General features: G+C 37.3%; 1 protein-coding gene across 10 annotated transcripts in view; it reads right to left on the bottom strand.

Moving 5' to 3' along the window:
• The window catches only part of LOC139708322 (uncharacterized), a 127,506-nt gene that overhangs the window by 83,916 nt on the left and 15,840 nt on the right, over window positions 1–27,750 (bottom strand). For 9 of the 10 annotated variants that reach the window (XM_071620277.1, XM_071620281.1, XM_071620278.1 and 6 more), the window contains exons 11-35: window positions 25,769–25,958; window positions 23,311–23,719; window positions 22,520–22,653; window positions 21,598–21,707; window positions 20,536–20,582; window positions 19,701–19,926; window positions 19,100–19,146; window positions 18,049–18,114; window positions 17,150–17,395; window positions 15,724–16,034; window positions 14,941–15,097; window positions 14,471–14,723; window positions 12,400–12,458; window positions 11,368–11,528; window positions 9,476–9,574; window positions 8,818–8,878; window positions 8,005–8,048; window positions 7,635–7,736; window positions 6,693–6,747; window positions 6,139–6,174; window positions 5,547–5,734; window positions 4,628–4,735; window positions 3,332–3,377; window positions 2,964–3,011; window positions 1,521–1,949 (exon numbers count right to left, since the gene is read on the bottom strand). In XM_071620277.1, coding sequence (XP_071476378.1) covers window positions 1,521–1,949; window positions 2,964–3,011; window positions 3,332–3,377; window positions 4,628–4,735; window positions 5,547–5,734; window positions 6,139–6,174; window positions 6,693–6,747; window positions 7,635–7,736; window positions 8,005–8,048; window positions 8,818–8,878; window positions 9,476–9,574; window positions 11,368–11,528; window positions 12,400–12,458; window positions 14,471–14,723; window positions 14,941–15,097; window positions 15,724–16,034; window positions 17,150–17,395; window positions 18,049–18,114; window positions 19,100–19,146; window positions 19,701–19,926; window positions 20,536–20,582; window positions 21,598–21,707; window positions 22,520–22,653; window positions 23,311–23,719; window positions 25,769–25,958 — 3,632 coding nt within the window. The remainder of the gene's footprint in view (window positions 1–1,520; window positions 1,950–2,963; window positions 3,012–3,331; window positions 3,378–4,627; window positions 4,736–5,546; window positions 5,735–6,138; window positions 6,175–6,692; window positions 6,748–7,634; window positions 7,737–8,004; window positions 8,049–8,817; window positions 8,879–9,475; window positions 9,575–11,367; window positions 11,529–12,399; window positions 12,459–14,470; window positions 14,724–14,940; window positions 15,098–15,723; window positions 16,035–17,149; window positions 17,396–18,048; window positions 18,115–19,099; window positions 19,147–19,700; window positions 19,927–20,535; window positions 20,583–21,597; window positions 21,708–22,519; window positions 22,654–23,310; window positions 23,720–25,768; window positions 25,959–27,750) is intronic. The other variant, XM_071620280.1, reaches the window with a different exon arrangement.

The following is a 27,750-nucleotide window of genomic DNA, read 5'->3' as shown; positions in this document are numbered from 1 at the left end:
ATGAACATAATACACTAAATACATCATCGGACTAAATTTATCATCGGACCCTACTCCTGCCTGACATGCACCACCGCACACACACCTTCCCTCCCAATACATCACATGATCACTCTCATTCCGCCACAAGACAGCCACAAGACACCCAAGTAACTAACACGTCTGCTTAGCAGGTAACTATATCATTTACGAAATGTGTTTGATATTTTTTATTGTATGATATGTCTGCGTGCTACATATGTATACGCATTATATATTTATTTACAGTTATAAATTGTTGAATGCTTCACAATTGCCAAAAATGTTGCCAAGTATGCTATGAAGCTGTTAACCCATGCTGAACTTGTATTTAGTGTATTATGTTCATGACTCCAGATCTGTTATGCCTAAAACATATATTTCATTTCATAAACAGATTATAAAGGTGAGGAAGACCAATGTCGAAAGCTTCGTAACAGCCGGCTTCATGCGACATCTTTTGTCATCTTGTCTCGACTATAATTCATCCTAAGATGACAGAGGCGTACGGTACGAGTATCAGCATCATCGCACTATATATATATATATATATATATATATATATATATATATATATGTATATATATATATATATATATATATATATATATATATATATATAATATATCGTCAGCTTGTAGGCAAACGACTGGTTATTCAAATGACTTAAAATATTGCAAGGCGATGATAACAGTATACATCCAACAAAGGTGATTATGATCATATTCCGTTCAGCATTCGTCAGGTTTTATCTGAAGAATGTAGCACGAGATTTGTAAATGACATACATATTGCACGATACAACATAGAGTATTGATGCTATTGTGACACTTATGCCGAGCTGTACAGAAGCAAGGTTAAAGTGTAAAGGAGGAACTAACTTTTTATTCATTATGTATTGTTCGTATTTTGTAGGCGATATTATCTATTGCTGAAAAAAAATATAAAGGGTTTATGGTATAGTATTGGTTGAGGTGAGGATTCAGCTTTAACTTTTTGCAAGATACTGAAAGTGAAAACATAGTTCCGGTAAGGGTTTTGAGAACCCGTCTTGCACCATACATTTCATATTTGTTTGCAATATATTGAAAGAGTCTACCAAGAAACTTAACTGGCTGACGCGATTTGCCGGGATGATGAGTTGTTTCGGAGTATTTTGAGATCAAAAATAAAAGTCGGCATACCGACTTGATATATTCTAACTGATATATTCTAAAGATTATGTCGAATAATTTTGCAGATAAAAGCAACAATAAGAATTGATCTCCATGGATTTTCGCAGAAAACAAACGATAAATCGATAATAATGAGTAACCCCCAGGTTTCAACGGTATGAGTAACGTTTTACGATAATAATTCCGGCACCTCATGCATGCCTATTACCTGTAACTTGAATAAGTTTCATGCTATCTAAACTTATGTTTGAATAGATTCCATTTCAACTGAAAAATCAGGGCAAGACGCTTGGGAAGAACAAAGAATAATATGTGTTAGGGAATTACCTATTTCAATGCATCCTCTGAAGGAGATAGTGAAATCTGAGGGTGGTAGATCACCACGACTGCTCACGGTAACGACAAATGACTTCACTGGTTTCAGCTGTAATCTATCCAAGGGGAACATTCCAATTTGGCTCTCTGATGGAATCACTGTACTCGACGATGATTCGAATGAACCGTCGTAATACGTGATGTCACTTATTTGGATGCTGCTTGGAATCTCTCCACTGGGTGAAGATGGCGTTAAGGTCAAAGATGATACCTTGACTCGCACGTTACTGTCTCTTCCACTAAAAGCAATTTGAAAGTATTCGTCTTGATCCAACTGAGTCACGCTGTCAGTTTCCACAGGACCAGCTCCGCTGAAGTCATCAAGTGTTATCTTCACCGAGCTGGTTGCATCGACAGGTAGTAGTTCATTACATTCACCTGCTGAATTGATCGATTTGTAGCGTTAGGAAAATATTGACAATAGACTAGACTTAGAAGTTTGTTAGGATGACAAATTAGGTGATTGTGATTCGTACAAAGTGGGGTCGCTGCATGTGGTTGAGGTTCCAACATAGGCCTATCTAAAACTGGTTAAAAATCGTCCAAGGATTAGTGAGCGGTTTCTAAATGAATAATGATATGTGAAATTGCCCAAGGACCGAATGTTAAAGAGATACATCGGAAAGTAGTAGATTTTAATTGATTATGTAAACGTGATGACGTCATTACAAAAAAAAAATGTCATTGACTTAGAATAGAATTTCAGAAACTGTGATATACTGAGATTGACCTTTGGCCCTAATTCGCATAGACAAGGGTCATGGAGGTGTTGTCTTGCAATATTAGCTGTCATTGTCCAAACACAGTGTAGGTGCAAAGACATGAGAGCAATAGGCCATGTCGTACATGAAATGTCGTTAAATTAGAATATCTGCCGTTGCTCCGTGATTTGAATAATCAAAACGTCGTCTGATAAGAACTATGTCATGATAGAATAATCTAATTGTTTGCGGATATACGGATTAGATCACATCATTTTCTAAGAAACAAAGACAAAGACTTCGGACTTTTGGCCCTAATTTGCATTGCATAGCAAATGAAAATATCGATTTGCAAAACTTTATATGTCTGAAAAAATATGGGGGTGACAGTGTGTTCATTTGTTAAGTCTTTTGACCCCTTACCCTAATTTGAATAGCCAAGATGACATCTGATATTATTTTACTAAAAATGATCCGTTTGACTGTATTTGTGTACTTTCGTAGCTCATATTAAACAACAAGGTGTTTTGTTGCTGTCGACAACAACTTGACTAACATTTTCAACAATTATGCATTGTAATCTTAGCAGAATAAGACTGTCTATGGGATCATTATTATTATTAGGGTGTTTATTCCCCGCCGGACGCTCATCGAACTAAACATTAAAAAAATCGTTTAAATTAGGGATAGTTACCTTCCGTTGTTGTTCGTTCGGTTGTTCGAGGAGCAGGGGTGGTTTCTTCTGCAGTACGTAAACAATGATTAAAAAAAAGCATGACAAATTTGGTCGGGGTTTACCAGCCCATTAAAGATGAGTCAAAGCATGACATGGATACATTGGACTTGATGACAATAACTATAGTTTTCTTTTTCTTTCACATTGAACATTTTGTCATTAATTTTAATATCGTTATGAGAGAAGAACGTATCACACCATAATAGAGATCAGAATTCATCGTTCTCCGTCGTGACAAGACAATTCTTTAAAAATACACGCAGACATATGATAAAAACCTAGGTCGCCTACTCACACAACATGGAAACACACATGAGTACACTCACCTGCACAAACCGCACAACATGACCCTTCCTCCTTTATCTGCTTCTCCTGTTCAGTAGAAATGAGGAAAACGGAAAGATTTTAAAAAGACGATGAAAGTATCACGTGATCACATTGGTCCACACTTTCATTTCCTGCCCAAAGCTGCATGCATGTTTTCTACACTCGGCGGAAAGTTTAAAGCCTTCTGATTAAAAATCAGACCATGCTTAGGAGCTGTTTGTGTTATCATTACATTTATGGAGCGAAATCACGGAAATAAAGACTATAGAGCCTCTGAAAAAAAGGCCTATATGTAAGTGAAATTCCTCTGTTCCTCGAAGGCAGTCACTAACATCTATATCATTATTTATAAAATGGGTTCAAGAATGTAGCCAATTGGAAGCGCTGAAATGAGTCACGTGTGCGTGCATTAATTTCTCACTAACGTTCACGGCCTGACGTCACAATGTTTACACTAGCAGTGCGCACTCAATCAGTTGTTACAAGTGCGTCGCGCGCTACTATACGCGCTGTCAATCCTGTAAACAACTTCTAGTGGGCTGCCGGCCGGTCTTTCTTGTGTGCATAATGTTGGCGTACGGTACAGTACGATTTCCGAGTGCGACGTGCGTAAATGTTTGGGACGAACATCTTCGACATCTTGACTCTTGAGCGAGTGCTACATGTTATCTAGCTGACTGGTATTGACCCACAAAGGTACGTGAAAAATGCTGTTAGTTTTCGACCCATTTTATAAAACAAATGATGCACAGGATTATTTCGTGGCGTTAGTGGAGATGTAGCGCACTCAAGGGTACTTACAATTGTGAAACATGCACGAGGCGAAGCCGAGTGCATGTTGCACTACATTGTAAATACCCGTGCATCATTTGTTTACTATTGAATGGAACGTATACGTCTCTACCACATCAACGGGGGAAAAGTGCAACTGTTACACGTATACAATGTTCAAATTTATTGTCATGATTGTAATGAAAGGAGCAAAAGGAGACGAATGCAATGGCAGAATTTTCATCAGGATCGGACATTTAGATTTAAAGAAAGAAACGAGATCAAGTCTTCACACGTTTTCACCAAAAAGAAAACACAAAACAAAAACGGGGCCTATTGTTTGCAACAACATTTGCAAAATAGCGGAGGTGATCTCATTTTGAATAATTATTTTTACAAATAAACATTATGTTCTTGGGAGACAGTGATTCAGCAACTATAAAACCCTTCCCCTAGGAGTCATGATTTGCTAAAGTTATCTATTAGTTACGTTTGAGGACAAAAATGATAAATTCTCAACATACTACAGCACATGTCAGTGGTTCACAAGTGGGACTGGAGCATCTGATCTCATCCGAAATACAGTAGCACACAGCGCAGTCGTCACCGGGCTTCTTCCATGATGAAAACGGCTATTCAAAGGAAAGAGAAACACACATACAAAATTAAATTCATTTAATCATTGTAGTGATTGTGACTCTTTCTCTTGAGATATCTATTTCGAATTTAATGCCACAAGTTTATTGATTTAGTAAATGTAAGGAATGTAACGCTAAAAATATTTCAAAATTAATCATAATCAATTTGATTTCAATTTAGCGGGAAGATACTCATGGTGAAAAAGACAATAAGGGGAATTATTTTGGCTGTAATCAAATTGATATACCACTACCACTTTAAGTCAGAAATACTAGATGAATTATAATAATGATAATGAAAATATCGGTTAACACTTCTACAGCGCTCTCGTCCATCAAAGAGATGTTTATGGCGTTGTAAGGAGAAGCAGAAAAATAAAAGGAAAGTATGTGTACATTCATATTTTTATGGCACAGTAAAAAGGTATGTTTACAGGGACCTTTTAAAAGGACTTGACCGAGAATGACTGAAGTACAGTGACACGAAAATCATACCGGACTTCTGGTCCCATGTGCAATAAAAAGCGGAAATACAGCGGACTCCCGTTATAATGAAGTCCTGCGGACGGCAGTTTTCTTTCGTTATATCGAAATTTCGTTATAACCAAACAAATAAACAATCAAAAAGCATAGAGAAGACAATGTTGCGTCCTGATTTTTTATACGTTGTAACCGGAATCTCGTTATCACCGTGTTCGCTATAACGGTAGTGTACAATGTATATTTCATTATAAAGAGAGGGAGGGGATGTGAATGAAAGGTACGTATAATATACTTGGTAGTTGGTATATGTAAACACACTCACCTCGCGTAGGACCATGTTTTCATCTAGACAGGGACAGGATGACTTGAGTACGCAGTCACTCCCATTGAAGACCTTGTTGTTGGCGCAAGCTCCGCACACCTCCGACCCGGTCAACTCCGCTGGTATACTGCAGCCACTGATGTACGAGCAGCAAACAGGATCACCATGTGTGAACGTGTCGACGCAAGCTGAAAAAAAAAAACACGTTTCCAACACAAATAGTAAGTACAAAAACCACACTAAGATTTCGACGTAAGCCAATATACTATACTTTGAGCATGTATGTACAAAAATGCATCACGAAAAGTCACATAAAACGTTTTCCATTTTATATTTCTATCTTTTATGACAGCTTCAATGTCAGAAGTGCACTGGAGATGCTCTTATGAATGAATAGGAATCACATTGACCATTATCATTTTGGATGACTTATTTAGATTGAGGGGAATGTGTCTCTCAAAAACAGCTGAAAAGGAAAGAGCCAAAACGGTATCATTACTTTGATGTTACCCTTCATTCTTAGGACGAGATGTATTATACCGTGATTAATAGGCAAAATTGTCAACTCGCTTCAAGCAAAAATTGATCTTACCTTCCGTCGTGAAAATAATGGTAGGTTCTTGAGTGCCTAAAGATCAAGATAGGGGAAAAAGAAAGAAATGCAGTAAATATATACATACGATTTTCGAAAAAGATGTGAAATACATTCTTCGTATTTGTTGTAAACGATGTGAGTATAGGAAATGTCTTTTCACTTTACATGGACTGAAAGGATTTGTTACTCACATTCCCAATACTGGGTCTGTCAAGTGTCCTGAATGAGCAGATCCTCTCACCAAACGTGGCCAAAGATTTTAGTTTGGTGCTGTCTACTTTCCTGCTATTGTTCCTACATTTTGACTCAATAGCACGTACTGTTGATAATTATTATATCATTTATTTCGTGTCTCTTGCAGCTAATGTATAACCCATCTCCATAATATTATTCATTATTCAAGATTTTTCCTTTTTTTCCCCTTCTTTTCAAAAGAAACTCTACTTCATTTTCTGGTAATGTGTGTATGTGTGTGTCATAAAATACGACAGTCGAAAGGATGTTTCACGTATTTTTCTGTTACGAAGTGAACGAATGTCAGTTAAACTCACTTGAGATTGGCTCGCACTGACAGCAGTGGTCTTCGCTGAATACAAGCACTTCATCCTGGCAAAGAGCACAACGTGAAAGATGAACTGATACATTCAACCATTTTGACCACTTGTGACCAACGTTCACTAACTCTATCTCCGGACTAAGATCCTACCATTAATGTCTGTTTTGTTTGCTTCTTCTTGTTGCTTTTCCTCTTCTTAATCTTAGTCTTCTGCTTCTTCTTCTTCTTCTTCATTTTTTTTCACTTTCGCCTCGTCTAAATGGTAGAGATATTATTTCAGGTTTGCGCGTACCTCGTTCAGTTCTTTTCTTAAAGTTAGCCAAAAATAAAAGCAGCGAACCAATTAAAACAACAACAAACAAACAAACAAAAGAGAGGGATGTCAGTGAACACACTTCTAACGAAACTACAAACGGGGATCAAAGGAATTGTTTAACTATGATTTGTTTTAGATATAAGCGTTTTACTCTTAAAAGTATTCCCTCAGCATGTTTAAAAAGACCATACTTACTTATACGTATACATACATACATTATATATATATATATATATATATATATATATTCACATTTGCCGGGAATAAATGTCATTGTACTTGAATTTGAGTTAGTTTGCTTCCTCTTCTTATCATGGTATGTGGGAAAGTATAGGATTATCAGATAGTTGTCGGCTTTTAAGGTTTTTCAAGGAAGACTGTACAGCATGTGGTAGTACAATAACCACACGTTACTTTATAACAAATGACCACTTTCAAGATGTCAACCAGATTATCCATTGCAAATGAAAGGAACATTGAGTCAGAGAAAACCACGTGTAGTATATCAGCTACATAGCAGCTTTTAGAACACGAAAGAGAGAGAGAGAGAGAGGGGGGGGGGTGAGAAATAAGAAAATACAGCGATTAATGTGTCGTGTCAAATACATGTTATTGACTTACATCATTACAATCAGCGACATTTCGTGCGCATGTCTTGAACAGATACCCATCACTGTCATAAAAGCAGTTGTCACAGTCCTCGTACACCTGGATCCTCGAAAGCTGAAGGAAGAAAGGTGAAGCGACTTAGGCTGTTATGCTCCTCATGGCACAATGAAATTGCCACGATGACATGGCATTCAAATTCACTAACTACGCAAATTAATCAGCATCAACATAAAAATGATATGGGTCTCTCATTTTCTCGTTGTTTTCGTTATCATTAATGCATTAATTCCATCTACACCTATCACGTATTTTTATTTTGTTTATTTTCAAATTACTTGATTTTGTTTACTTTTAAATTACTTACATTCAAGATTCAACTTACCCTGCATGGCTTTTCCGTAGGAACAGGCCTGCCGGTTGATGTTACTATAAAATGAACACACATCAATGATACGATTAATTGTGTATTACGAAAAAAAAAAATAATGCAACCTTTTTTTTTTATTCTGTCCCCTTTCAACGTGCAAGCAAATTATGTGTTCATTACCTGAATCACTGTATCCAGCTTCGTCTTTGTTGATACACAGAAACAGATTATTCCTGATTTTTTTTTTTTTGCAAACGTCTTTTCACACAGAGGAAATCTAACCATCAACATTTCTGCACATACGATCATGAAAATAAATCAACACTCTATATAACTATTTATAGTGTATAACATACAAGCACATAATTGAAGGTACTGTTTACCGTTGTGAGCAGTGATTTAAAAAAATCGAGCTATTAGATTTGATGCATATAATGTTTTAATCAGGTGTATCACAAACATCCTACCATATAAAAATTTTGCAATAAAGCCTAAAATAACATCATAAGGAAAATGTAATTATCTTTTTTTTCACTTTTAATAACCGTAACTGTAGACGGTTTAGTCTAGAACCAAAACAATTTTATTGTAACTATGGTTCACGATATGTATATTTAATAATATTTAACATCGATTACATTGCTCAACTTTTTTACACTGGTTGTTTCTATCACTAACTCACATTTTAGAACTATTTTGAAACACTAAAGCTAGGTATTTGTTCTCTCTACAAATGGTAAATAATGCCTTCAGTACACGCAATCATTTCAGATGTTTATGAGAGAAATGCTTACCACAAACGGACATTGAAATATCTATGATACTTACTGTTCTCCGGGACGCATTCACAACAACGGTCATGTTTGTCATCATGTTTGTGCAAGATTCCCTATGTAAAAATGATAATGAAAACATTTAATACCTTGGGAAATCTTTGATTGGTGTAAAATCCAATATGTAAAGATTTAAAACTGATATTCCTTCTTTCCTTAACAGATATAAGTATTGCAATGATTTGAAATCTAAAGCACACGCAAATACAATAAGAATTACATTATTTCTGCTGAAACAAATCTAAAAGTCGGTGACTGAGAGTTCTGTTAAATTGAAATGGCAAGATGATTTTGATAAAGCATACGCGTATATGATATAATAAACGGCTGAAGTGGTTATGGAATTTGCATGCTATATACGATATCAATCTAAAAAAAATAATACATTAATTACTTTAAAATGTGACCTTACGTCAAAGCATACGCAAAACACGTTGAATAAACATAATATCTGCCTTAAAATACTCATAAAATGTTTCTGACATGTTTTTACCTATAAATAAATATATCTATGCCACTTCAGAGTCATGGCATGCTTTGCCTATTCATCTAATAACGTAACGACTGAAATTCATAAGAGTTATTGTTTTTCCTGCAAGATGCATTCAAGGTGTCGTCGCACATTTATCATCCCTTTCTTCTTACAGACTTACATTGTAACATTCGATGTTGCATTCCTTCCTACATGTGGCCTCTCCCTTCTCACACGTACAGTTTGTGCATGGTAAGGCTCCTTGCCAGGTGTCGCCATCCTAACAGAGAGAGAGAGAGAGAGAGAGGGGGGGGGGGGGAGGAGAGGGGTGTAAAGAGAGGAGACGTGTGCGTGATACAAGTATCATTGTCGTTTAGGCAAAGTCTGGTTCAAATGGCAACATAAACTGTGATACAATTTTGGGTCGGAATCATGTATACTGAATAATAAGTTTTATAGAAGTCTCACGAAGAGGAATAATCTCCTGCTCATGACCTAAAGATGTGTATTCACACCGACTGGACACTTCTCAAGGTAGGACATTATAATCTTTTCTTTTTACGGTATCGCGTTCACATTATTCATCAAAGCCAACTTGAACAAGGAGTGGGGTTTCATACAATATCGAAAGTTTTATTGCCATTGACTAATCACGAACATTTGATGATATATCTCTTGTGGGAATAGCTAACACCAGCTGAACACAATTTCAGATACAAAGCATGGTCGTTGTTATCTCTCTCTCTCTCAAAGGAGCTTGAAACCCAAATATAATAGTCATGTGGGTTGAGTGATTGCAGCAATATTAGCAGAACACATGAGTGAAAGTTTGAAGAAAATCGGACAATCCGTTGAAAGATAAACATTTTCAAAACTTTCGGTGCAGCCATTGCTGGATGAGAGGACTGCCGTATAGTTGGTGACGTCACGTATTGAAAACGGTTATACAGAAAACATAAAGAGTATCCCACAAAATTATTATTTTTTTCAGTAAAAAGTGCATATTCCCTCGTTTTGTCACTGCCATGTGTTAGAAGAAATATCGATCATTCCACCTTGCTTTCTTAAAGAGGTAAGACAAGTGATAATTCACTGTGCTAGAATAGAGTGAAAATATGTAGAATTTCTGAATATCTTCTTTATATCGTTTTCCATACGTGGATTACAGTGTTGTAGTGAAGTTTTGTAGTCTTTTCATCAAGCGATGGCTTCACCGACTCTTTGATAATGCCTTTCTTTTCTGACGGATTTCCCTCAGACTTTAACTAATCTGTTCTCCTAATATTAGGGAGCTTTAGATTTTAGACGCGCGGACGTTCAAAGGGGAAAAAAAAACATGGTCTGAGCGTGCGCAGTAGCGCACATCAAGCTACTGCGCACGCTCAGACCATGTTTTTTCCCCTTTGAACGTCCGCGCGTCTAAAATCTAAAGCTCCCTATTAATTCACTCCACACGTCCTCACTCTATTTCAAAGGGAAGGAATTGCAAACACGCCTCTACATCTGTCTTGCCGAATAAAGAGCATGCTTACTTACTCCTCTATGGGACTTTAGACAATGTTGTATACAACACTATAGGTTTTCCGTAATGCCAATTGGCCCTCAAAGCTCGCAAGCAGTTAGAGTATAATGCATGCGCCTGTCTACTCCATTGTTGAGTTTGTTTTATCGTACGGTTCACATACTTTGATGAGAAGCACATAATAAAGCATCGACTGAAAGCTTACATTGCTAATCTCTGTCTTTGTTACAAGAATGTGGTAAATCGATGCTAGAAAATTTGCTTGCTGTTTTGGAACTCATGCACAACTGAGCCACTGGGTATTAACAAGTCAGTCTATCTAAACGGTGCCCCTATAAATTCGCTTGATCGGAGTGAACCTATCCCGGGTTAGAACATGGATCTACTAAAACAGCGCGCAACAGACGAACAGGTTTGGTCGTAAAATATAAAGACACTCATTTCGGAAGTTTTTGGAAAGAAATATGAACGAGAAAGAGAGAGGGAAATACAGCGAGAGATGGAAAAAAAGTTGAGTCCAACGCGTGGAAGAGGTTCGATTTATTGCTCACCACATATTTTTCGCCGGCGTACTCGCACGCACAGAATTCTTCGTCCGAGTGGTCGGGGCAGTCGGTGACCCCATTGCAGTTGGCACCAATGGGGATACACATGCTGCAATCTCGGCATGGCGTGTGGTCCTCAATACACGTGCATGTACCCGGAGTTATATCTGTATGCACAGATTGTGGGGTTGAAAATCTACGCATTAGATCAACCATTGCACTGGTCGATTACATGTGTATTTTGATCAGATTGTTTATTTTCTTTTCTTTTTAATTTTTGCTATAAAAAGGGAAATCTTATCTTCTCTTCATTCCTTAGCCAAAATAACCACCACCACAACAACAACAGCGACAACAACGAAACAGTGCGAAACAGAGCTTACGAAAACGGGGGCTAAGAAGTTGTTAACTTTAAACAAACGACTATATCATAGAACCAAATATAACTTTGTACAAAGAAGGTCAAAAACCTTCGGGTTGGTTTTATTCTATTCTCGAAACTGTTCTTTTGAGTTCTCTCTCCACAAAATGGACTTGACGGATTAATTTCTGATAAAGAGTTTGTATGTCATCTCATAACATACTTGCATAAAGTATGGAAAGTGAAATTGGATGTATGCAAGTTCATAACTGTGGAGTCAAAATCGCAAAGACCGCCAAAAATAAATGGATGTTTTGGATATCATATTTACTCCTTTGTTTATTCTTATAACTAGTTTGTTTAGTTGCCATTGCACAGAGAATACCTAATCTACATTCATATGATTATAGATTGACACATATTTTTATAAATAAATTTGTTGTTCCGGCTATCATGAAACTGTGATCGTCGATCATTTACATATTCCTATACTGTGCACACATCTTGTATTCTCTATAGAACAAAAACAAACCAACAACCAAAAACGTAAACAGGGGTATCTTATCATACTTTTTATGTTATTTATTCATTTGTTTTCTTTCACGATTAAAAAAAAAATGCCATGACCCATCGCTGTTGTAGTTTTACATAAACTTTCTGCTGACGGAAGAACTCACCTGGTGTGCCTGTGCAGATATCTCCCGAACACAAGAAATATCCTCCCATGTCGCAAGTACTGAAACCGAATACATACCAAATTGATAATGATGACAGTGATGTAGTAATTATGGTAATGACGGTGATACCAATGATAATCGTAGCAGTGCTAAAGTAAATAATAATAACGATGGCTTTTGTTATAAGTTTTATAATCATTATCTATATCTATATCACCATCACGCACACTGCCGTAACAGTTGGATGACTATATGTGACTGTGCACCTCAAAACGAACATAAAGTCGCACACACTGATTTTGCGTGAGGACTGAAAATACTAGTGAAATGGGTCAACCTAGCCGAACTTGACTTTTTCATATTTTCTGAAAGAGCTGGTCTTCTTTTACATTATGCTAAAATTTGGTATCATAAAACGGGGAGGAAAGTGTGTTTTTTTAGCAGTTTATCTCGAACATTTTTGGTAGAATAGTGTGATTAGGTGTGTCTTTAGAATCCCTTTTTCGTTTCTGAAAAAACCTTGTCCACACTCTTCACTTTCAACTCTAATAACTTTTGAAAGGATAGTGCTACTGCTTTGAAAGTTGGCATTAATTAAGGACAGAATGTGTTAATGAGGCATGCTTAATTTCAGTTTAATCTAATAATCCCTTCATTGTTGTTACTCTGGTGGTATACTTCCCGTTTTTTGTCCCATTCATCGCACAGCCAGCACGGTTTGGTAAAGATTAAGCGCTTGAATAGACACCGTACTTCAGAGCCTCTTTTCTCAGTTCACACTTTTCCTGAGTTTGTGCTTTCTTTCCAATATTTATATAGGTTAGGAGAGTCCATTTGATTTAAGTTATACATCATTTTAAAGCTTAAAGTCTGCTCTTTCAGAATATGGTCTTAACTAAAAATTCGTGTCTGGCGACTTTTTGTTTGTTTTGAGGTGCAGGGTCACATATAGTTTGTTCAAACCACATAGAAAGCAATGATGACATGGTTTATCAAAATTTTCAAGAAACGGGACAGAGTTATCAACATCGATTTTTTAAAACCTTTTTCACTGTAACAACAATAGTGATTTTACTTCCCATTCATTATCTGCTTGTGCTGTAACTTTTATGTTAAGATGTTCCTTTGGCTCAGATATAAGACATTTCCCTCTCCAATGCAGAGGTGGATGCAATGTATAAACAACATAACACCTCTCGTTCTCTGTTTATATGTATATATATATATATATATATATATATATATATATATATAAAGACAGAATAAACTGACCAGAAAGAACACAAATTATTAGTGGAAAAGTGAGCAAAGAAAATGGGATTCCATCGGGATTCGAACCCGAGACCTCCAGATTGCTAGACCGGTGCTCTACCGACTGAGCTATAGAAAGCCCTAGTATATATATATATATATATATATATATTGCAACAAGTTCACTCGGTTGACAGCAGGTTCATCAGTATTTATTGCTACTCGGAGTTTCATGCCACCTCCATGAGGCGCAATCATCAGGCAGTCAAAACTCTGAAGTCACACATGGATGACTATATACTTTGTTCAAACCACATAGAAAGCAATAATGATGATATGGTTTATCAAAATTAATTTATCAAAATTGGTTGATCAGAATTGGTTTATCAAAATTGTTTGCCTGATGATTGGGCCTCATGGAGGTTGCATGAAACTCCAAGTAGCAATAAATACGGATGAACCTGCTGTCAACCGAGTGAACTTGTTCCAATACTTCTGTCTAAAGCTCTTCCTTTGAGGATATCGAGCACTCTTCATAGAAGGATAGAATCACCAAATGTATATACACACATACATATCAGACAGACATTTTGATTATTATGATTTATCAATTTATTTATGTAAACATACAAAGCACGAATATACATAATGTCGTACATAACAATCTGTGTGAAGAACTCCTATAAATTTACATTTCATGTGACTTATGAGTTTTGATTTTAATTAATGTAGTTGTAATTTTATTACATATCCTTCAACCAATCTCTTTATGCATTATCTACCGCCACCACTGAAGAAGTTGAAAACCAAAAAGCATTACCACAGCTGGCATCCACGCATGAACGTCTGGCCCGGCTCGAAAACCATGTTGTTGACAATGCACTGGCAGTCCTTCTCCAGTACGCATTCTCCCCGGCGCTCGTCCAGGACCGTTCCCGCGGGGCAGGCGCAGCCTTCCACGCATGTGTTGGGGCAAAAGTATGGATCCACAACGGTCTGTCCTTCCACGTAGCACCGTTGCGGGCATTGCGGCCCGCAAGACATGTACACCTGTCCGCCCTCACATTGCAAACCTGTAAAATTCGATTTCAACAGCATTCAAAGATGGTTTCTTAATCAAGGCGCTATCATCCGGTATTGTCTTAGTAAAGTGGTTGTGTGTTGCGAAGAAATAGTCTAAGACAATTAAGAATAACACACTTACTTACACACACACAAGAACACACACACACACACACACAACACACACACACACACACAGAATAAGGAAGCATAAAGTCCGAACATTACCGCAAACATCCGAAGTTCTCCATGGGATAGAAACCCCCTGCTCGTTACATTCCTTGGCATAGGCCGTGATAGCAGTGCAGAGACATTCGCAGTCGCCTCCTCGGTTACACGCACACGTGTCAAACACGCAGTTCTCGTAGTACTTTTGTGGGTCCACCTGTTGTGGGTGACATGGCAGGGACATGGTAGTATTCGAAAGGCAAACGATTACATCACAAAAACAATGTATTATATACATACTTCCATATGTATATATGTATATGTATGCATGTATCTGTCTATCTATACGTATATATATATATATATATATATATATATATATATACATATTATACATAAAGAAATGAAATTAAACCCACTGACCAAATTGCAGAAGGTGAATATCACTGCGTCATTTAAACGTTATTGAGAAGACGTGAAAGTGAAGGTGAAGAAATAAAACGACAATATTCATCTTTCATTTGTATTCATCATTTAGTATTTACTGATTTGATAGCATTTTTTTTTAAAAATATGGATTCCATTAAAACTCTGGGTTTTTTGAAGGCCTTATTACATTTCCAAATAATTTTCAAAATGTAATAATCGTGTTTATAATCTTGTTCGGTTTGCAATTTATCTATTTTGCTTTTATTTGCAAATTGTGTCATACTCCATACACCATGAGGGCCGTTGAGTTTAACAGGCCTAAACTTAAAATATCAAATTTCAAACTTCAAATGAACTATCAGATCTACAAATCAATGCAAAAAAAAAAAAACATGTAACTGTAACTATACGTACTTTATTGTGGCAAGGTTCGAACAGCGACTGTTTTATGAGTGCACAAGAGTACTCGGACCACAGCTTTCGCGTCGGGTTTATCACGCACGGGTCCGTGGGCTCTGTCGTCGTGGGACACGACCCCAGTTTCTTCCAGCCATCGGCGAACGCCACCGCGCTCGTTTCAACCATGTTCCCGCGAGGCATGACGAAATCGTCCTCGCTGTTGTCGTTGAAGTCTCCGCACAGACCGCAGACTTTCCCCCTGTAGCTCGCCGGGAGAATGATGTAAAGACTTGTCTGTCTATCCCACTGAAGAGCGATCTGATAAGCTGCAAAGGTGTGACAAGACAGATGCAAAATAACATCAATATTTTGGTCTCTCAACATCAAGGGCGCTTTGTCAATCTTTTTTTTTCGGATCTAGACTTTGAATTAGTTTTACAAAAGCATTTGCCAATGATGACCTTCCAACATGTCCAATCTAGTCTGCTCCAACCAAAGTTAATAATATATGAAAGAGAAATTATCAACGAAACTTTTGTATTTCATCTCCAGCTTGGTTTTTCATTATTTTGTATCTCAATCCTTTCTATAAAAGTGACTCGAACATGAGTGGAAAAGCACCACTTTCCCCTAAATAATTTGTCGAGCATGTTGTCGAAATAACATTATGCACCATACTCTTGTAAAGAGAAAGAATAATGACTGAAACAAAGAAATGAAGGAATAAAATATCCTCCCCTGATAACGTGTATTTCCTGACTCCGAATAGATGAGCTCAATGAAATTAAAAAGTATGCAAAGGATTTCAAGAAATAAAAAGGGCCTCTGAGACATACATGATCATTCTACTCTCCTCCAAAAATGGGTTGTAGAAAAACTACTCAAAGCACACTTTCCAATTCATGTTATGATCCCAAACTAAAGGATATCGTAGAAGAAGGATAGCTCTTTCAGAAAATATAGAAAACTCAAGATGGACTTAGTTGACCCATTTCGCCTTTTTGAGTCTCCACGTAAAAACAAGGAGTGCGACTTTTTGTTGGTTTTGTGATGCACGGTCACATAGGGAGTTCAGTCCTTTTAGATAGGGTACGAGTATTTAAACGTCTGTCTCTAGATTAACTCAGACATTGCTCCTATAATAGGCCCCGGGACTGGGGCAAAATACACACATGCGCAAACGCACACAGGAACGCACACAGGAACCCTCCCCCAAACACACACAAAGCTGGTACAATTCAATTTTATTAGGGACTTTGGATAGTGTGTACAATGCTTTTGTTTTTATGGATGTTTTTTTTTTCACTTTCCACTTTTGTGCCAGGCGGCATTCGCGAAGCACACAAAAGGTTAAGTAAGTCGTAAGAAAAAATAAGTAAAAAATTGAATATTTAGCAGTACATACATGTATATAATAATATAAAAATGTCAATCAAGTCACCTTTCCACGTGATGTACATGTAAAGTCCCGCATTTGTGAACACGAACTTTTTCACTCTGTGGGGCGGGGTAACTATAGGATCGACGCCGCGGATAAGAGTCAACGTAACGTCCCCCTTGACTGTCATGTTAATGAGCCTTGTACAAGTGAATCCCTCGTCTCCACAGGGTTCGTTCTCCACTGTAACTTTGAAGGTCCCCTTGTTGCCGTTACACCAATCAGTCGCAAACGTGTAGCTGCATTCCCCTATCGGATGAGAAGCGTATCGTTCACAGTAAGCATTGTCCCCTCACGTTTTGGTATCAGTTGCATTGTCTACTTAATTGTAACGGATTAGACTTGATTTTTTTTTTATCAACACCTGGTTCCCAGACGTTCAAGAAAACGACGACAAACTTTGAAAGATGTATAATACATCGTATAGGACCAATAACACTTATGTAAAGTCTTTTATGTGGGCCTCTTTTTGTTACAAGGTTAAGATGTATAAACATATATGTTACTAAAATATGAATATTAGAAGAGTCTGACTGCAAAACCAGTGAACTCCGTTCTTGTTAGCAATTATGAGACTTCGACCATAGTATAGTATAGTATATGATATGATATGATTCTTTTAATAAGACATTGTTATTATGATGGCAATAATGATGTTATGCAATTAAAGCTGCTAGAGACAACGATATTGAAATATGGGATATTTCTAATAATAACTTTAAGCATATTCCCCATGTAAATATCGATGTAAAAAAAAATAAGACATCTTTGATAAAGTTTGCCCTTTTTTTCTCTACCTAATGAAACACTGTTTAAGTGTTTGAAAATGACGCTTTACCGGTATTGCGATGAAACTCTATTTGCTCTGAACAGGAAAACCACACGTGTAACGAAAAACTCACCCATAAACTCAAAGTCCCGACCGTCAAATGTCGTGTAGTGAGGGTCTCCATATGCTTTACACACTCCTGTTTGTGAAACACATTGACATCGCATCGAGGGTTAAGAGCGCGTTTTCACACGACAACATTGTACTTACAATGAATACATTGTACGTGGACATGGTTTTTAATACCGTTTTTAATGCCGCTGGCTTGTGCACCATACGATCAAAGTATTTCTTATCGTTCGTATATACGCTGTCAGATTTCCTATTCACATTTCACTTTTTTTCATTGGGACATGATGCTCTATCGATATGAACAGATTGGAATACTATATCTCTATGTTAGAGTGTCATGGCTTCTAAAAAATGAGCAAAATGTAGTTAACGATGTTTTAAACACAATCATAGCCCGCCTCCAGATGATTTTCAGACTTCTGCATTTGAACATCTATAAATTGACAATACTGTGTACAGAGTTTCAGAATTTAGAGTGATCAGAACGAGGAATACGAAATAAATGTTTTCAAAATTCGTAACATATTGCAATGAAGGATGATGGCATAGCAGCCTCGCATAAGAATCCATATTTGATTGCTCAAGGAAACAGAGCAAAAAGAGAAAGCTTGCATAATACATCTATACAGTTGAACTTTGTAAGCAAGTGGCATTGTAATGGAAAGACATCGCTACATTACTGGAATATGCGAGTCCCCAATGTCATTATCCTTTGTCATTATATCATGCTTTGGGGTTTTCAGAGTATTGCGCCATGGGTCTCGAAATCATGAATAAACATGATCCGTCGCAGATTTTTTTTTTTTTTTTTTTTTTTTTGGGGGGGGGGGATTTCACTCGATTGTCTACAGTGAGTGACTCAACAGTCGTTTTATAGGAAGGCGAGACCCGAGCTCATGTTGCACGTGTTTTCTGTAATTTGTATGCTGCATAGTAATGATGGGGAAGCAAATAAATGGTGTCAACAATCATTCTTACCCCAAGCGTGTTGTATTATTAACTTTATTTTTCGCCTTTAAACGAATAATTCGCCGGGCGTTAACGAAACTCACCTGGACATGACTTGTTTTCACACTGCCAACCAGCGTCAGTGCAGACACTAAGGAGAGGGACAGGTATAAACACATATGCATTACACGACTTTAAGCAAAAGCTTAGTCTGTGAGATTTACGTAGATACTTGTTAAAAAAAACACATGTCAGTGTGGTCATTAATAAAGTATTGTCGTTGTTTCTCGTTAGTCTTTTTAAGAGGAATGACTTCATTTTCAGATCATCTTGACAGTGTTGTCAAAGCGGCACTTTTGGATTGAATTTTAAAAAAATGGAAAAAAAATACGAATGCTACGTTCCCTGCGAATTTATTATTGGACTAATCCGATAATGTGCACACAAATAGCACGAGCCTTGCACGACAAAGATCTGACTGAAGTTGTCGGACAGAATTGCATGAATCATTTTGATTACACAGCCGTTTGGGTTAAGCACGCTTTAGAATGGGAAAGTCTATTCCTTACACTGTATTCCCACACTTCTAAATGATTATATCGCACAACATTACAACAAGACTAGCCGCCGTCCTCACTGTTAACCCTCCTGAAGGGAAAAGAAACGTGCTAACAATTCTACTACATTCTGCATGCGCACGCTCACCACTCGTTGCAGTCCATGTACGTCGTTTCTTTCTTTTGATACTGGCGGCCTTGGTGGTAGCATGGGCATTCGCTCTCGTCGATACAACTGTCGTTGTAGGATGCCATGTCGTTTGGACACAGACAACCTCCGTCACAGATCTCCTCGCTGCACACGGGGTTGCGATGTTCGCACGTCTTCTCACAGGCGCAGTCTGACCACACCTTGTGGGACGGACACGCAGGTACTGAACACACACACACGCACAAAACAAAACAAAATAACAAGATGCCATTTGGGATTGTATTCCAGCGTACAGAGGAAACAACAGCAATAGGAATAATATTTGAAAGCAACAACATAAACAAAAAACATAATCCAATTTATAAAAAAAAATGCATGTTATATTGGTGATGAAAACGATTGCAAATCTATATAAAAAAAAAAGAATTACAATATTGTTATATTTCGTATGAAAGATATTGCTGCATTTATCACAACGAAAATGTTTTTCATCAGTAAATTCGATGATTGGATAATATCGCCAAATATTCCCCTTTATTTTTTGTTACTTGTTATTACTTTACGTTATTTGTTGTTACTTTATTTCTTGCTCTTGTTAAATCTAATGATTTTAAAGTTAAACCACACACACACACACACACACATACACACACACACACACACACACACACACACACACACACACTAACACACAAAGACCCCACAAAAACAAAAATCTGTTTTGCGCAACTCTCTTACAGTTTCATCTTTTCTCAGCTCTTTGGGTCACTGTCTGCATTGAAATGTAGACATCAGTTTGGATAGTCATAATTCAAAATGAGTAAAGACTTACTTGAACAGTTTTGCTGACTGGTGTCCCATACTCCGGAATCACAGACCCTACGGTGAAAGTTTGGATTGTGATCAAATAACGTTACAATAAGGATACCGTAACAACTAATTATTTCTTCTTCTTTTTTAGTTTGACTCGAGCCGCATTTTAGAGCGAAATAAGAACAATTCTCCAAAGGATTTTTCAACCTCACTTCATGATACAGTCAAAAATATCGTTATCATTTTGCAACTTGCTGACATTTAGCATTTCCATTTTCATAGAATGGGTCACTCTTCTAAAGCCACTTGCCCGCGATATTCTGAGTTTATCCTCATGCATAAGAGTAACATTGCGGGCCATAATTATGTGCAAACGCTTTACGAATTTCCGAATCTCCCAGGGAATGGGTTTAATACGTGTCGAAACAACGTTATGCGTGACGTTTGTCTCTTGAACATACAGACAATCATGTTCATTGGTACTTTTTTCAGTGTGGAAACCTTGAGATAGCATATAATATGTGACAAAAATGAAAAAGGAGAAAAAACAAAAAGCTGAACAAGAAAGCATTTGACATCTTTTCTTCTTTTAGGGAGATATTGTATATAATTCAAAATACAACAAATTGATCTACATAAAACCAAACAATCAGTACAGAAGTGAAAAAAAAAATATGTATGTATATATGCACTTTGTTCCATTTTGAATTGCTAGAAGCCCAAATTCTATTTTAAGTACAGTAATTCAAATGTTTTCATTGTAAACTGAATGTATTTCGGCCAGTGGGCTGTATGGATCTTCAGTCAGCCAACCACATCAATTCAATGCATATTATTCAATTCAATTCAATCAATTCAATTCAATTCAATTCAATCCAATTCAATTCAATTCAATTCAATTCAATTCAATTCAATTCAATTCAATCAATTCAATTCAATTCAATTCAATTCAATTCAATTCAATTCAATTCAATTCAATTCAACCATAATATGTTCAGAGACAACTCCGTCAGATAGAACATCCTGCATGCTACCTCCCCTGTTGGTCGATATTCCCGACAAAATAATACCGGCCACTTACACTGTGCCGCATCTGGTTAGGCGCTCGGCGCCAGGCTGGTAGTATCGCTCCTTGTACTGACAGGGGCACAGCGTCGAGTCAACGCACTTTTGACTTTGGTCATCGAAAACCTGTTTAAAAAGATCATACGAAAGCGACCTCATGAATACAGTCATGCATGCAAAGCCAAGTTGCGTCAAGTCCGACCAAAACAAAGAAAGAAAGAAAGAAAGAAACGAAGAAAGAAAGATACAAGCATGACAAGAGCAACACAAAGCGAATAATATTGAAATCATGATTACAAGTCATGGGCGTATATATTTGGGCTGGATTCGACCCAAAGACTTCCTGATCACCGGACAATTGTCTTATCCACTGGACCACTGAGCTTAGTGCCGGTTCTAATCCTTATCACACATTCAGCGGGTACTGCGCATTCGTTTAAATCAATAAGACTCTTGCATGACTTTTATATTAGGGCCTATAGGTAGGCCAATTACCTGCAAAAAATGGAGGCCTATACATACCGAATCTTCTTTGGTGTGTTCAAAGTTTAAACATGTATCTGTTTGCCTGGACTTTTTTTTTATTGTGCGGTAGAAGGCCTTGAATAGATCAATGCAATTGGATGGAGAATGAACAAGCATAAATGGATGGTTATGTGAGAGACAGCGGTTTTTGTCAGTTAATAATTTGTCAATTATTGGGGGTTATTGGGGAGTTGGGGAGTTCTTTATATTTTTCACTTATATTTCACTTTCTTTGGCAATAGAGTGTTCACGTAACCGACAAAATACCACGCAGTCATAATGAGTGAGGTTGCAATTTCTTCATCTTTGTTATTTTCACTTTAACAAGAGTCCGGGAAACAAACAAACAAACAAACAAACAAAAAACACACAAGTAAGCAAACAAGAAATAGATGAAAGATTACTATGCTCACCAATCCGTCTTGGCAGTAGCATCCGGGCAACTTTGGCCGCGCGCAGGTGTCCTTTGTGGTGAGATCCGAACAGGTCATTAGACAACTGTTTCCGTACTCATTGAATATCATTCCCGGTATTGGGCAGTTAGTTACTGTAGAGGGGGAAAGGGAAGGAAGAGAAATACAAGATATCACATAATATTAAATGATGTACCAAACCATGCAACCAAAATATCACTAGATGATACAAAATGTAGAATCAGAATTCTTTTGAAACCTCGCAGTTAACATAATCATTATGTAGTCCTATAATTATTGTGTCATACCATGGTCTGTGAAAAAAAAACAACTAATAAGCAGAAAAGCATTTGTTTCACAGAAAGCCAGTGCTTGTTGTCTGTGAAACCCTTACATTAATTGCAAAGTAGAAACTAAATGATTGTAAACATATCACATTTGCGATATTATAAGAAAACGTCCCTGTACAAAAGGATGTAGATTGGCTGACGAGGAATCCTACGAAGAGTTAAAAAACAGAACAAGACAAAACAAAACAAAATACAGCCCACGTTCAGTAAAATATCAAATTATAGAAGAGGCACTGAAAAATATCAGGTTGGAAAGTGATTGAAAATGCAATTTCTACAGGTCGACCACATAAGACGCATACAGACACCACACACACACACACACACACACACATACATACATATACATGTACACACGAAAATGCATTTTCCCAAGTATAACATGAGTACAAAACATACAAAGCAACAAAAGAGTGGAAAAGAAATGTAAACTACGCCTACCTTCAAGACACATCTCAATATCGGCACGCCACGAGGGCATCGCGATGTCGAACAGGGAGCATGCCCCTGCGTATCTCATGTAGCTGGGGCACGCGCACTCTTCCGTGGTGTAGCCCTCACCATAGCAGGTGCACACGTCTTCCTTGCATTTCTTGAAGTAGGTGTCTACTTCTACTTCGTTTTGGCAGTTGCTGAACGGGTACTGCTTGACGCGCTGGCAGATGTCATCGGCCTTCTGGGCGTACTGACTGTAGGTGGTGCAACTGTCGGAGGTTGACATCGTGTCCGTGCAAGTTGTACTAAGCCCGCAAGCATACGCAAATCTGGCTGCCACCGTCTCCACAACACCATTGAACCACGTGAAATCATCTTTCGGAGAGTCGTTGTATGTGCCGCACAATCCTTTTGTCTGCACGAAGATATAAACAATATAAAAGAAAAGAATATGTTTGATGTTTGATTTATCTCTGCTTAATTCCGTTACATCAGATATGTATGTGTACCAGTTACTCATGACAATCATGTGTACTAGTAATTTATGACAAACATTATATTGACACATATTTTTTGTACAAAACAAAACAAATACAAACAGCTTAGGGAACTTAGATATAAAGAGATATAGACTGACAAACGGAGCATCGGAGACAAAATCTTAGTCACTCCCACCGGTAATGTTATAGAGCTTTATAATTATCCTCTAATTCAGGTGTTCCTTTCTTCCTGGAAGGGGGGGGGGGGTGGGTGTAAAACCCTCTTTTTCTATTGACTCCGATTGATATCGCATTTTTAAAATGATTATGTCAATTGACGATTAAAAAAGATACATTCTAAGAATCCACTTTCTTTCTTATATTTTCTTGTGTTAGCTGATTACATTTCTCGTTAGAATTGTTGACATTGCTTATAGAATTAGTGATATGTCTGACACCTCACTCCCTTCACTGCCGTTTATTGGGCAACTGCTGATGAGCGCTATGTACACTTAGCACTCACTGGAGACACAAGGACAGAAGGTGACTTGACAGACTCCACGATTCAGCAATTTTGATTTTTTTTCCCTGCATGTTTATTTTTCTCACTTATTCTATTGCCAGTCGTCTCAAGTATTCCTTCCGAACTGTCCTCCTAATGATTTTCTGAAAATGCAAAAGTCTCATCCGTAAGGGAAGATTTTTTGTTTTTTCTCGCCACGACAGTATGATTACAATCGGATACGCGGAACCAGAGGTGGCAGATACCAGAATTAAGGCATACACATTTTCTCGCTATTCATGCAGTCGATTCCCGTTGTAACAATGTCCTCGGGACCGGGATTTTTCTTTCATTATATCGAAATTTTATTATAACCTAACCAGCAATAGAGAATACAGAGCCAGGCCCGTGAGTAGAATTTTTATGAGGTGGGGGTTCAGAATTACAAAAAAAAAGTGGAACACTTTATCAGCTGACAAGCAAAAAAAAAAAAGAAAAAAAAAGAAAAACCAACCAACCAACCAACCAAACAAACAAGCAAACAAACAAAAAGGCTCCATGTACATTTTTTCTTGCGTTTCTAGTGCCACTTACGGGTACGAGACACTTTTTTCCCTCCTTTCCATTTCTTTCATTTTGGGGAGCTGCTGCCAAACGCTAGTTACGGGCCTGCAGAGCGGATAATGTTGGAGCCTGAATTGTTGCTTCATTGTAACCGAGTATATTTTGTTACAACCGAATGCGGTATAACGGGAGTGCCCAGCAGCCATTTTTCTTGGACTACACCATAATGAATTGTAAATGCGAAAAGTTTCACCTTGTGGGAGGGGGAGGATATCCCAACTCCCTGCTTGATCGCTCTGCTTAGTTCCTCCAAAAAATCCCCCCCCCCCGCACAAAAAAAAAAAAAAATCCTGCTCACGGCCATGCACAAAACGAAACTCACTTTAATCTTTGTTTTCTAAAACTCTGCGAATTTTACTTACCTAATCTACCAACAAATCGATCTGACCTGTCAATACATAGATCTATACTATCGACATTTATGAATGTTATCCTATTCCCGTTTTTTCATCTCCACTACCCAAACATTATCATGTTTGTGTTGACTATAAAAACGTATCTGTATCACTAATCGTGAATCTTATCACTGTGAATTGTGAATCTAATTGGAATCTTATTACCATCATTTCTCGTGGTATAGTTATCTTCGCTTCGTAAGCATGTACCTGATTTGATGAGTTGTCTATTTTTCATGTCCGTTTGATCATTGTTTTGTAAGAAATGGTTAAAAAATATTTGAATTTACTTGAACTGAAGTGAAGTGGATTGAATTGAACTGAATTTAATTTAATTGACTTGAGGTGAATTAAATTAAATTGAATAGAATTGAATTGGAACGAATTAATTTGGATTGAATTGAATTGAATTGAATTGAATTGAATTGGATCGGATTAAACTGAATTGGAGTGAGATGAATTACCTTTCCTTTCAGCGAAGGATTGAGGAAGACATAAGCCGATGCTGACTTCACGCTCCAAAGGATTTGCATGCCAAAGTCGGTATCCATAATGAAGTAATACTCCGACAGTTTTCGTACCAGTATTCCTCCTTTGCTGGACGGGGAACTGACGACCTCTCCGTGGCGCAGAATGGTGCTGTCCTGTGTGATTCTGCACGGGGACAAGAGTGTACAAGTGGGGACAATTTTTTGTAAACACGAGATATCTGCATAATGTTATACATTGCGGCATGAGAAAAGCACATGACAGTGAACTGAACCGCCCGAAACCGCCTGTTGCATTACTCCCTAAAACGCCCGAAACCGCCCGACCGTTTGTGTAAAATAGTTTTATGCTTTATCATTTTTATCGTTTTCATAAAGAATATAATTACGTAATTTGCAAGAGGTCAAATTTCAACAAAAGTATATCAGAATTATTTCTGTGACACACCAGTCTCGTGATAAAGTCTTAATAGGGTTTCAAATAAACAAAACTTATAACAGGCAAAAATAAACATGCAGTGAGCTTTTTACAATAATTTAGAAAGTTGTTGAAATGAGAGTAATATTGCTGTACCTTCTAGGGAACAATAGGCCATTATGTACGGAATCTTCAGTTGCTAAAGGGTTAAGCCCACACGTAGACACAGCTCACGCAACACTTCCGCGCTCAATACGTAAGTATTCAGCTATCGAGATTATCAAACGGCAGTGAAGTTTAAACTATTCGAAGAGAGTTACAGCCGAAATTATTTTGTTTCAGTGTTATTAACGGCAAAGATTACTTAACAGAAAATACGAAAGGTAAAAATATTTAGACATCAAGCAAATCAGGCATGCTGTTTATGATACTAGTGAAGACTGCAAAATACAAGCTTGGTTCTTCAACATGTCTCCTCTATTTTCTGCACTTTAATTCAAATTTCGATATCATCAGAAAGTGATGGGTGGTATTGTTAATTTCACAGTTTTTTGTTTTCTTCGTTACTACATTGTGTCCTGTATTGATATTGCCATTGTGTTATGTGTTTGTAGTGATATGGTGTTACTATGTGTATGTAGGCCTTACATTTTGTATCGTTAGAAATGAAATGAAATGAATTTCATATGCAACACACTAATACAACGTATCTTGTTTGAACTTGTTTGAACGGTCTCCTGTATTTCTGTTATTATAATAACCAAAAATGTTTGATTTTAAAAATCAATTTATTCAAATCCCCCTCTGTTATATTTTTCCCCTGAAATTCGTTTACTCGAACGACATGATATACTCTGAATGAAAAATCAATTATTATCTACATAATCTACAACTGTTGGTTCAACGATTCGCCTCTGAATATTTTTTGTTGTTGAATGATATGCTACACGTCTTATACATCGAATACTGTCATGTTCGTAGCGTGTGTATGTATTTTATAATATATGTACTATGAATTAATTTGCAAGACAGAATATGCTTACTTATGTGTCGTGTAATGTTGATTTCTACATATGTGTATTCTTTTGTTATGTGTGATTTGGAAAAAGGCAGAAATAAAATAAAATCAATCAATCAATCAATCAATCAATCAAACTTGGAACAAGCAGACAAACAAACAAACAAAGGATAATCAAACATGTCACAGAATCTTAACCCTAACTAGGCCGGGCTATTTAGGTAGTTGATAGAGCCGGGGGGGGGGGGGGGGGGGGGGGGGGGGGGTGGCTCCCAGGCCCCCCCCCCCCCTCCAGATCTCGGCCGTCGACGGCACGATCGTGACGAAAATTGGCACACACATTGCCTATGATGTAATCTAAAATACCATGAAGTTAATTTTTGAAAAAAAAATCATTTATGCTAAATTATGCTAATTTATGCAAAATGATGCATGAAATCAGACTATTTGGTATAAATCACAAAATAAAGCTCAAAAAAGAAATTTCTTTGGTGTAAATATTCTTTTTAGTGTCCTTAGCAA

The sequence above is a fragment of the Diadema antillarum genome, unplaced genomic scaffold (assembly GCF_040938485.1).
Source record: "Diadema antillarum isolate AM-2024a unplaced genomic scaffold, OU_Dant_1.0 seq00001325_RagTag, whole genome shotgun sequence".
Classification (NCBI taxonomy): Eukaryota; Metazoa; Echinodermata; class Echinoidea; order Diadematoida; family Diadematidae; genus Diadema; species Diadema antillarum.
The sequence above is the reverse complement of the archived record's forward strand: the minus strand, read 5'-3'. Positions and strand labels throughout refer to the sequence as shown.